The sequence below is a fragment of the Stomoxys calcitrans genome, chromosome 1 (genome assembly GCF_963082655.1).
Source record: "Stomoxys calcitrans chromosome 1, idStoCalc2.1, whole genome shotgun sequence".
Lineage (NCBI taxonomy): Eukaryota > Metazoa > Arthropoda > Insecta > Diptera > Muscidae > Stomoxys > Stomoxys calcitrans.
In genome coordinates, this window is record NC_081552.1 from 45,668,240 (window position 1) to 45,680,868 (window position 12,629).

Genomic DNA, 12,629 nt, shown 5'->3' on the forward strand with positions numbered 1-12,629 from the left:
CTTAATCTGATATAGCTGCCATATAAATCGATCTGGGGTCTTGACTTCTTGAGCCTCTAGCGGACGCGATTCTTATCCGATTGGAATGAAATTTTGCACGACGTGTTCTGTTATGATATTCAACAACTGTGCCAAGTATGGTTCCAATCGGTCCATAACCTGATATAGCTGCCATATAAACCGATCTTGGGTCTTGACTTCTTGAGCCTCTAGAGGGCGCAATTCTTATCCAATTTGAATGAAATTTTGGCACCTAGTATTTTGTTATGATATCCGACAACTGTGCAAAATATGGTTCAAATCGGTTCATAACCTGATATAGCTGTCATATAAACAGATCTGGGGACTTGACTTTTTGAGCTTCTAGAGGGCGCAAATCCTATCCGATTTGGCTGAAATTTTGCAAGACGTTTTCCATTGTTACTTTCAACAACTATGTTAAATAAAGTACAAGTCGGTTCATAACCTGATATAGCTGCCATATAAACCGATCTGGGATCTTGACTTCTTGAGACTCTAGAGGTCGCAATTATTATCCGATTTGCCTGAAAATTTGTGCGACGTATTCTCTCATGACCATTAACGTACATGTTTATTATGGTTTGAATCGGTCTATAGCCCGATACAGCTCCCATTCTTATTCGCCACAAAGGGCGCAATTCTTATTCGAATTGGCTGACATTTTACACAGGTCTCCAACATATAATTTAATTGTGGTCCAAACGGGACCATATCTTGATATCGCTCTAATAGCAGAGCAAATCTTTTCTTATATAATTTTTTTGCCTAAAAAGAGATGCCGGGAAAAGAACTCGACAAACGCGATCCATGGTGGAGGGTATATAAGATTCGGCCCGGCCGAACTTAGCACACTTTTACTTTTTTTTTTATCGTGAGCGTGCGTAAGAGTGAGTGGTAAATCCCTCACGCGCACATCTATAATTCGGAGATTTTCTCCAAATAACATATATGGGAGCCCACTTATAGACAATCTTCTTTAACGTCATTATTGGATTGAATATTGGATTTAGCTTGCTTGGTTTTCAAATTAATTACCATCTTCCGATAGATGTCTTTGTGATCCATCACATAAAGAACAGCAGTATAACACAAACTTCTAGGAACAAAAGCAAGAAAGCATTTAAGATTTATGTGGGGTTTTAGCGGGAATATTTAATTATTATATTTATTTATTTTTTGTTTTCCATTATATTTATTTATTTTTTTCATTTCAAATTATATGATGCTACATTGAAAGTCAGACACACAAAGAGACATCTACACAGCAACAATTAATTGGTTAACAGCCACTGAACAAAGTATTGATTAGAATTAACGAAAAACACTGCTACATATATGGTTAATAGAGTTGGTACGGTTTGTTTTGGTTGGTACGGCTTCTGTTGACATTACTATGTGTGCTGGGTATTGTTGGTGTTATGTATGTAACGGTAGTTAAAGGAATAGAGTGATGTTCCCAGTGTCTCATTGCATTTAGCCACCGGGTACCTTGGGCAATAAGGCCAATAGACCTGGCTTCACATTGTTAACATCTTGCACGACAACTTCTCCAGTAACATGATCATTGATAATCAGGGTCTTTTGCTTGTTCGCATCTACATGGTAGGCCTGGACATTCAATGCAAAATCAACTTCGGGCAAAGTGGCCAACGAGGTATCCTCGGGAATCCAGAATTTGTGCATGTAATACTGACCCTGTAATTTACGGTATAGAGGTAATGACTTTTTAATTTCACCCTATAAATTTATATATAGATATGTTTTTATAAAATGTTCTCAGCAGTGGTGGTTGTGGGAGAAATTTCGCCCATTACAAATTTAAATGCAAAAATGCTTACCTTGCTAATGGGACATTTGTCAATGATATTGCCATACTCCTTGAGGAAGGTTGAAACAATGGCTCCCACCGGCGATTTTGTATGCCAGTTGACAATGCGACACAAATTCATGGTGGTGTTCATGGCGAAATGATAGGTGGGATCCAGTTTTTGGCTAACCATTAATTCCGCTTGGATATCAACATCGTGCAATTCATGCAATACATCCACGGTGATGTTCATGTGTGGATCGTTCTCATCAAACTTAAAGGAATGTGAGACATGTTTGTCATCGGACCAGAGTTTGATGTCCTTGAATTTGGGACGCATTACTTTCTGCAAAAAGAAGAACATAAAAAAATTGTTTTAAATTATTTTCAAATATTTAACAACAAGTAAAAACGCCTAAAATCGGCCTGGACGAATATTATATACCCGACATCATGCATCGCATGGGATAAGCTCTTTGAATGACTTTTATTGGGTTGCCCAAAAAGTAATTGCGGATTTTTAAATTACTTTTTGGGCAACCCAATATATGGGAGCTACGTGTAAACCTGAAATTTTGCACACGTACTGAGACGTCAAATAGATCACCTCGAATTTAAATTTGTAAAGATCAGACAAAACTGTTTCTTCTAAAGCCTTTAAAATCAAAATAGGCTAAGGGTTATATACGAGAGCTATATCTAAATCTGATCCGATTTCTATGAAATTTTGCATATATATTGGGACGTAAAATTTTAAGTTTTGTAAAAATCGAATCAAAACTGTGCCTTCTACAGTACTAAAGGCCATATTGGCTGAAAGGCTTTTATGGGCTTAAGACCCTATATCTACAGATGGGCCTGAAAGGCTTTTATGGGCTTAAGATCCTATATCTACAGATGGGCCTATGGCAGCTTAATCTAAAAAAAGTCCGATCTAAACCATTTTTGAGTTGGATATCAGGAGGTTTAAAACAACTAATTTTTTCCCCATTTTATCGAAATCGGATAACAATTGCATCTTTTATAGGCTTAAGACCTCAAATCGGCAGATGGTTCTATATGGAAACTATATACAAATAAACTCCGATGTGAACTAAATTTGAGTCTGATATCGGAAGGCTTTAAAAAACTCACTGTATCAAGATTCAGCGAAATCGGATGATAATTGTGTCTTTTATGGGCTTTAGACCCTCTATCGGCAGATCGGTCTATATGAGAGCTACGTCTTAAAATGAGCCGATCTTAACCATATTTAAGTCGGATATCGGGAGGCCTTAATCCACTCACTTTTTTTCTAATTTAATGTAAACAAGTAAAAGCGTGGTAAGTTCGGCCGGGCCGAATCATGGTGGTGGGTATGGATTCTACTAAAAATGTATGCAAAATAAATTTAGATCAAAGGCATAATTTTATTGCACATTGGACCGAACAAGGATGATCGACCGGTTTACATGGAAGCTATATCAGGTTATGACCGATTTAGACGGTATTTAACATATTGTATTTATTGGAAGTCATAACTTAACACCACATGCAAAATTTCAGCCAAATCGGACAAAAATTGCGGCTTGTAAGGGCTCAAGAAGTTAAATCGGGATATCGGATATGGGAGCTATATCAGATTATAGACATAACACCACATGCAAAATTTCAGCCAAATCGGACCAAAATTGCGGCTTGTAAGGGCTTAAGAAATTAAATCGGGAGATCAGTTTATATGGGAGCTATATCAGATTATAGACCGATTCGGACCGTTCATTTAACCAAATCGGACAAAAATTGCGGCTTCCAGGGGCTTAAGAAGCCAGGAGATCGGTTTTCATGGGAGCTATATTAGGTTATAGACCGATTCGCATCGTACTTAACATAGTTGTTGGAAGTCATAACAGAACAATACATACAAAATTTCAGCAAAATCAGATAAAAATTGCGGCTACCGGGGGCTCAAGAAGTTAAATCGGGAGATCGGTTTATATGGGAGCTATATCTAAATTTGCACCTATATGGCCCATTTGCTTTCCCCAATGATGTACAATGATATTTAGTTTCTGTGCAAAATTTCAAGCGGCTAGCTTTACGCTTTCGACCGTTATCGTGATTTCGGTAGACGGAGGGACGGACCGACATGGCTAGATCGAATCAGAATGTCGAGACGATCCAGAATTTATATACTGTATGAGGTCCCAGATCAGTATTTCGAGGTGTTATAAACGGAAACGTACACCCCCCGTCGGATTCATGCTTAAGCTCAATGATGAAGGGGCATCATTTTTATAGCCGAGTCCGAACGACCTCTTTTTGGAGAAGTTTTAACATTGCTGCCATATCGAATGGTACAGTACCTCAAAAATGTAACCAGCATTTGGAGGGAATAACCACCGCTGAAAATTTTAAATTAAATTAAATTTCTAATGCTCATGCCAGGATTTGAACCAAGGCGTTCAGCGCCATAGACGATAAACCGATATGACTTATTTGCAATTCCCGACGACCTACATCAATAAGAAGTGTCTGTGCAAAAAACGGCTGAAAACGCAACTTCACGCCGAGCTTATGCTCGCGATTTGGGTACAAACCACAGCCACCACGTTGCTCCCCAATGGGGCCTCACCATTGTCAGGCTGGAACCAAAGTTCCAGGGGCTCCTGACACCCGTGGTACCAGATTAAAGTCTCAGGTCAGACTTCGTAGCCTTAAAAGATAACTACCATTTGAACCCCAAACACATCCGGACTGGTCACCTGAATGAGAAAAATCGACCTAAGCCGACCTCAAGCCAGCATACAAAAGTATGCATCAAACATACAACCGGACGATATACACAATACACAAACAGAACACCGCAGCCCTCACGGGCTACGCCACATAAATCAGCATCAATATGGGACTTTACAATCAACGCGTCCACCCTCACGGGTGACCGATCACAACCACAACAGCTAAGGAAACCAACAATGGGCAAACACCGCTGCATCAACATGGGTAAAGCAGGTGCCAGACCATGTCATGCGCAGCACCAAATCACACAGTCGCGCCAGCACAGCAACACCTTGTTATGGATAACTAGCGTGTATTCATCCCTCCACTAAGTCTAGTCCGCCTCCTAAGAAATACTTCCCGGAAAAAGGTGGCCAGCCTTGCAACAGTTGTCTCGGCTTCAAGGGCCCTACTGAAATCCCACACCGCCTCGATAATCCCATCGCGTCTAAATCTCTAATGTCTGCATAGTACGGGCATTCTGTCAGTACATGCCTCCAGTCCTCAGGTCTCCCACAGTCGCACAAATCAGTCGCGGACAAGTTCCTCTGATGCAAAAATGCATTAAAGGAACCATGTCCCGTCAGTATGAAGCCCAGATTTAGGCCGAAGCCAAAGTCCGGGCGGTCTCGTACGAACGTCGCGTCACGAATAAATTCGTAAGTCACCCGACCATTGTCACTGTTCGTTCATCTAGTCCTTCACCTATCATCAAGACGCTCCAAAAGGAGTGTCTTGAGCCGCCTAAAAGCTGCAAGCTCCGAAGCGGTGAGCCAATCCTCACGCATTAATGGAATTCCCTTTTTCAAACTATACAGAACGGCCATGTAACTCACGAGTAAGTCAAGGGGGGGCGCCTCTGTCGAAACAGTCCTGCACACAGACAAGCAAGCCAGCATTGCCACCCTCTGACAAGAGAGGATCTTCTTCCGTCCTAAGACAGTCGCAGCAATTCCGTGCCATACAGGCGGTCCATAAGTTGCGCAGGCAACAATTAGACCACCATATATGGACCGAACAGCGCGACGACTAAGACCCCAATCGCTTCTCAGAACACGCTTAACCATACCGGCTACTCCAGTCATCTCTTCTTCACCCGATCCAAATGGACCAGGAAACCCATTCTCTCCGAAACAGTCACTCCCAGATATTTTACGAGTGCTACATTCCTGATGCTAGCTCTACCAGATCGAATAGTGGGTGGTCGATTCCGCGACAACATGCCCTTCGCGACGTCAACACCAACACGATCGCTCCATTCGCGCACAATGCCTATGGCAAGCTCAACGCGAGTTTCCAGAGCAAGTCTGGAATCTCCTTCAACCAGGATGAGCAGGTCATCCGCATATGCGCTGATTTTGAAGGACTCAGCGAGACGTCCCAGCAGGGGATCCATCATGAGGTTCCATATATATGGAGCACAGCTTATCTGCCACCCCGGAGTGCACTCCAGGGTGACATTGGCAGCGCCACCCTCCGGCTTCCAAGGCGCGAAAGCCAGACGCACCGACCGACGGTACACCTCCTCAGTCATCGTCTCCTTAAGATTGAGGGAGTACAACACTGCCATTAACTCATCAGGAGTTATGGCAGCATATACCCCCCTTACAATCAGCTTCGGGCCCAGCTTCTCGCGATCCTCCACCTCCAATCCCACCTCCGCGAACTTGCCGTTCGCCATAATCCGCTCCCTCTCAGCCACCGACGGGATGCGGATAACCGCTCCGCCATCCCGAGTCGGCCGGACACCATGAACCCTCACACCAAGTGTGGGGCCCACCTCCTCCACCACCTTCTTCACAACCTCAGCCGAAGTCGTCACCGCCTTCCACTTGCCCTTCACCACCACCGAATTGTTTCCAGCTCACGGGTCAACCACTTGACCCGTGGTTTCTTGGTTTCGCCTTTCGACGTCTGCCGCGCTCATCCACTCGTCTACCTTAGCAATTTGGTCATCTATAGTTAGTGCTAAATTCATCTAAAGACAATGCTGATGCAGTCTCCCTAAAACTTTCCACATTCAAGTCCCAGTTCACGTCTCGATCTTTCCAGCACCTGGATCGTTCGGTCGTAACCAGAGTCCGTCGATCCCTGGAAGTGACCATAATCTCAATCGGATTATGGTCACTTGAGCCTCATTCGTCACAAATCCTCCACCTAAACTGGTAAGCAGTAAATGCCGCCCCATTTGCAGCCGTAACCTCAATGTCGCTAACGCCTGAAGGCCCATCAAAGGTATACTTCTCGCTCGGTATGTTCAACACACCGACGTTATTCAAAGTCAACCATTCGCTAAGCAACTGCCCACGATGGCGATTCTCATGACCAAGCGAGCGCTGGGTCATTTTCGAGAACTACATCGGGGAGGTTGCGTTAGTGTCTAAACTTAGGATGAGCGGATTGGTACTCGAGTAGTAGCACCGTATCCATATATCCAAGATAGGGCTCCAAGTCGGCGCTAAACCTACAATAGATGCTAGCCAAGAACATTTTACCACACCGCCTTCTGCACAAATGCAGACTCCCCACTGGCTATAGCTAACCACCGTACAGTCGATGTCGCTGTCATCTACAATTATCGCAGAGTCACCCCCGCTGTCAGTAAAGACTCGCATCCCCCCCGGCAATCCTACAACACTACCATCCACTAAGTACGGTTCCTGTACCAGCGCGACCGAGCAACCAGTGCTACGCATGACATGACCCAACTCCTGCGTCACCGATCTAGACCGCTGGCAATTAAATTGAAAAAATTTTATTCCCATGACGATCGTTAATGCCTAGCGTTCGCCCTAGCCGCCAAACCAGCATAAATTGGACAGGCCGCGGAAATCATCAAGTGATCCCCCGTCAACACCTTAAATGCACAATTCCGACAGTGCACGGGGTTCGGACAGGCCGAAGTCACATGTCCGCCCAGTCCACAACGGCGACAAACATCACCTTGCACGCGGCAATCCCTCACCCTGTGGTCGAAACCCATGCACCGATGGCATGCCTGCATACCTGGCATTACAGGCGGATGCCCACCCACCAACGCGCCGCGACCAGGCATCGCCTCATAAGCCGACAACTTCCCCTTCATAGCCTCGTTCTCCAGCATCAGCCTCATGAGGAGCTCCTCATACTGCTCAGCGTACTGGAACACTCTCCTCGCCATACTCCCACTCACCCCCGCCTCATAAACAGTACCAAGGCATCTGTCACCTCCTTCATCTCCCCTACCGAGACCCCTTGCCACCCCAACGGTGCAAATACCCGCCTGCGAGCCCTACTTTCCCGCTGCTCCGCCTTCCTCGGAGTCGATGGCCCCCCACCTTCACTGCCAACACCATCACCGCCATCAACCACTGCCGCACTGGCACTACCACCAGCGCCATTAACCCCACCAGCTGACTTCACATCAGCTGTCCTCCGACTCCCAGATGGCAATTCACCACCTGCCACCACTTTCCCCCCTTGCCAACCGCCACACCAGGCGAACCCAGTTTTAGGCGCTTCCCATCCTCCAATCGGTCACACAAAGCGCTTCCAAAAATAAAACTCCAAAAAAAAATCACTTCTTCACTTTCACAAATATTCACTTTTACTTTCTATCACTCACTCTACTCACAATCTATCCTCTAGGGGTCACAGTTATTGTCTGATTTGCCTGAAATTTTGTACGACGGATCCTCTCATGACCATCAACATACATGTTTATTATGGTCGGAATCGGTCTATAGCCCGATACAGCTCCCATATGAATCAATCTCTCTATTTTACTTCTTGAGCCCCCAAAGGGCGCAATTCTTATTCGATTTGGCTGACATTTTACACAGGTCTCCAACATATAATATAACTGTGCTCCAAACCGGACCATATATTGATATCGCTCTAATACCAGAGAAAATCTTTTCTTATATCCTTTTTTGCCTAAGAAGAGATGCCGGGAAAAGAACTCGACAAATGCGATCCATGGTGGAGGGTATATAAGATTCGGCACGGCCGAACTTAATTCGCTTTTACTTGTTTTTTATAACTTTCGACGTGGAATAACTCAACAACAATGCATCGATGAACTTAATGAAATTTATGGCGATGAAGCTTTATCAAGTGCCAGTGTTTATCGATGGTAAAATTTGTTCGCGATGTCAATCGTTAAAAAAAGGCTCGTGTCGATTAGTCGAAAAAAATGCTCCAAATATACGAAACAATTGCATTTTTGAGCACTCAGAACATCGATTTGATGAGTCATCCGTCGTATAGTCTTGACTTGGCACTGAATGAATTCTTTTTATTCCCGTACGTAAAAAATAAAATGAGAGGTCAACGTTTTTCGGCACCTGAAGAAGCGATTGATGCGTTCAGAATGCATGTTTTGGAGATACCTCAATCAGACTGCCAAAAGTGCTCCGACAATTGTTTCAAACGCATCCAAAAGTGTTTAATCTATTATTCCGATATAAAAAAGGCAACCCTCGTATATCTCCCAAATAAACCGATCTCCCGATTTGACTTCTCGGGACCCGCGAATTATCCGATTTGGCTGAAATCTTGTAGGTAATGTTCTGTTATGACTTCCCACAATTATGCTTAGTACGGTCCGAATCGTTGTATAACCTGATATAGCTCCCATATAAACCATTCTTCCGATTAAAATTCTTGAGCCCCTACAAGCCGCAATTTTTGTCCGATTTGGCTGAAATTTTGCATTTAGTGTTCTGTTATGATTTTCAACAACTGTGCTAAATACGGTTTAAATCGATCTATGAGCTGATGTATTGGGTTGCCCAAAAAGTAATTGCAGATTTTTCGGCCGGCCAAATGAAGTTGATGATGACCAAATCAAAGCATTAATCGAATTGGATCGTCATGTAACTGAGCGTGAGATAGGAGAGAAGTTAAATATACCAAAATCAACCGTTCATTATCACATAAAAAGTCTTGGACTGGTGAAAAAGCTTGATATTTGGGTACCACATGTATTGAAAGAAATTCATTTAACAAACCGAATCAACGCTTGTGATACGCACCTTAAACGCAATGAATTCGATCCGTTTTTAAAACGAATCATAACTGGAGATGAAAAATTTATTGTTTACTACAACGTTAGTCAAAAACGATCATGGTCCAAGCATGGTGAACCAGCTCAAACCACTTCAAAGGCTGATATCCACCAAAAGAAGGTTATGCTGTCTCTTTGGTGGGATTGGAAGGGTGTGGTATATTTTGAGCTGCTTCCAAGGAACCAAACGATTAATTCGGATGTTTATTGTCAACAATTGGACAAATTGAATACAGCCATCAAGGAGAAGCGACCAGAATTGGTCAATCGTAAAGGTGTCATATTCCACCAGGGCAACGCTAGACCGCACACATCTTTGGTCACTCGCCAAAAACTGAGTGAGCATGGCTGGGAACTTTTGATGCATCCACCATATAGCCCTGACCTTGCACCATCAGACTACCATTTATTTCGATCTTTGAAGAACTCCTTAAATGGTAAAACTTTCGGCAATGATGAGGCTATAAAATCGCACTTGGTTCAGTTTTTTGCAGATAAAGGCCAGAAGTTCTATGAGCGTGGAATACTAAATTTGCCAGGAAGATGGCAAAAGGTTATCGAACAAAATGGCAATTATATATTTGATTAAAGTTCATTCTAAGTTTTATTAAAAATGCATTTACTTTCTTTTAAAAAATCCGCAATTACTTTTTGGGCAACCCAATATTTTAATAAATTTCTATCGATATATAGCCTGATCTTTACCATACCCGGTACAAATGCCGAAGGGCCTAACAGAACTCATTGTGCCATATTTCAACGAAATCGGTTAATAAATTCACTGTTTATAAGCCTAAAGCCTTAAATCGGGAGATCGGTATATATTGCAACTACATACAAATCTGTACCGATCTGGGCCGTATTGAACAGGGATGTCGAGGAGCCTAATACAACTCGCTATTCCAAATTTCTGTGAAATCGGACAATAAATACGCCTTTTGTGGGCTCAAAACATTAAATCGAAAAATTGGCCTATATGGCAGCTAAATCTATTGAACATGAATTTCGAGGAGCCTAACACAACTCACGATTTTTACGACGAACAAGAATCTATATACTTTATAGTGTCAGAAAAGGAAATGTTCGATGAATTGCAAACGGAATGGCTAATTGAATATACTCCCATTCAATCGGTGGTGGGTATAAAAAATTTTCTCCATATGAGCCAACTATTTTCTTTACAGAATATGCAATGATTCAATTACAATGAATCAACAAGTAAAAGCGTGCTAAGTTCGACCGGACCGAATCTTATATACCCTCCACCATGGATCGCATTTGTCGAGTTCTTTTCCCGGCATCTCTTCTTAGGCAAAACAAAAAAGGATATAAGAAAAGAGTTGCTCTGCTATTAAAACGATATCAAGATATGGTCCGGTTCGGACCACAATTTAATTATATTTTGGAGACCTGTCTAAAATTTCAGCCAATTCGTACAAGAATTGCGCCCATTGGGGCTCACGAAGTAAAATAGATAGGAATTGCGCCCTCTAGAAGCTCAAGAAGTCAAATCCCCTGATCTGTTTATATGACAGCTATTAGGTTATGGACCGATTTCAACCATACTTGGCACAGTTGTTGGATATCATAACGAAATACTTCGTGCAAAAATTCATTCAAATCGGATAAGAATTGTGCCCTCTAGAGGCTCAAGAAGTCAAGACCCAAGATCGGTTTATATGGCAGCTATATCAGGTTATGAACCGATTTGAACCATACTTAGCACAGTTGTTGCGTATCATAACAAAACACGTCATGCGAAATTCCAATCCAATCGGATAAGAATTGCGCCCTCTAGAGGCTCAAGAAGTCAAGACCCAAGATCGGTTTATATGGTAGCTACATCAGGTTATAGACCGATTTGAACCATACTTAGCACAGTTGTTGGATATCATAACGAAATACTTCGTGCAAAAATTCATTCAAATCGGATAAGAATTGTGTCCTCTAGAGGCTCAAGAAGTCAAGACCCAAGATCGGTTTATATGGCAGATATATCAGGTTATGGACCGATTTGAACCATACTTGGCACAGTTGTTGGATATCATAACAAAACACGTCGTGCAAAATTTCATTCCAATCGGATAAGAATTGCGCCCTCTAGAGGCTCAAGAATTCAAGATCCAAGATCGGTTTATATGGCAGCTATATCAGGTTATGAACCGATTTGAACCATACTTGGCACAGTTGTTGGATATCATAACAAAATACTACGTGCAAAATTTCATTACAATCGGATAAGAATTGCGCACTCTAGAGGCTCAAGAAGTCAAGACCCAAGATCGGTTTATATGGCAGCTATATCAAAACATGGACCGATATGGCCCATTTACAATACCAACCGACCTACACTAATAAGAAGTATTTGTGCAAAATTTCAAGTGGCTAGCTTTACTCCTTCGGAAGTTAGCGTGCTTTCGACAGACAGACGGACGGACGGACGGACGGACGGACGGACATGGCTAGATCGACATAAAATGTGACGACGATCAAGAATATATATACTTTATGGGGTCTCAGACGAATATTTCGAGTAGTTACAAACAGAATGACGAAATTAGTATACCCCCCATCTTATGGTGGAGGGTATAAAAAATCACTAATCACTAATATGTCGTCCTTTCTTTTCACACTTTAAGTAATTAAACTATCCTCATCATAAACAATCCACCACCACTTGTACAACATTTCATTTGTACTTACTTCGGCTCGAACCAGGGCAACTCCAGCCAAGGCCAATACGACCACACCAACTAACCACGAAGCGGATGACATATTTTAGTTTGGAGAATTTAATAAAAAAAAACTTCACTACACTTTTTGTCGTTTCGGTTCGGGAATCAATTCAATTTTAACAACTCAACAATAAAAATCTTCTTTTATAGCTTTACAAATTGTACGAAATTAGCCATAATTATTCCTTATCATTGTCTGTCATCTAAAAAACCTTTTTCGGAAATTCATGATCATTCTAATACATGTATGTGGTAAAAATTT

The 12,629-nt window shown here is 42.5% G+C and overlaps 1 protein-coding gene across 1 annotated transcript; it reads right to left on the reverse strand.

Annotated features, from left to right (window-relative positions):
- Positions 1–1,292: 1,292 nt before the first annotated feature.
- LOC106094868 (uncharacterized) lies at positions 1,293–12,407 on the reverse strand. The gene is made up of 3 exons (XM_013262106.2): positions 12,336–12,407; positions 1,860–2,174; positions 1,293–1,716 (listed from the first exon to the last, which is right to left on the reverse strand). The coding sequence occupies exons 1-3, from the start codon at positions 12,405–12,407 to the stop codon at positions 1,495–1,497; spliced, it is 609 nt and encodes a 202-aa protein (XP_013117560.1). The 3' UTR covers positions 1,293–1,494.
- Positions 12,408–12,629: the final 222 nt, after the last annotated feature.

Bases quoted from the DNA above. Each gene is read 5' to 3' on its own strand.
- LOC106094868 (XM_013262106.2), bottom strand. From the start codon at position 12,407: ATGTCATCCGCTTCGTGGTTAGTTGGTGTGGTCGTATTGGCCTTGGCT. The intron at 2,175-12,335 runs GTAAGTACAAAT...TTCTTTTTGCAG, and splicing joins TTGCCCTGGTTCGAGCCGAA to AAAGTAATGCGTCCCAAATT. The intron at 1,717-1,859 runs GTAAGCATTTTT...CGTAAATTACAG, and splicing joins ACAAATGTCCCATTAGCAAG to GGTCAGTATTACATGCACAA.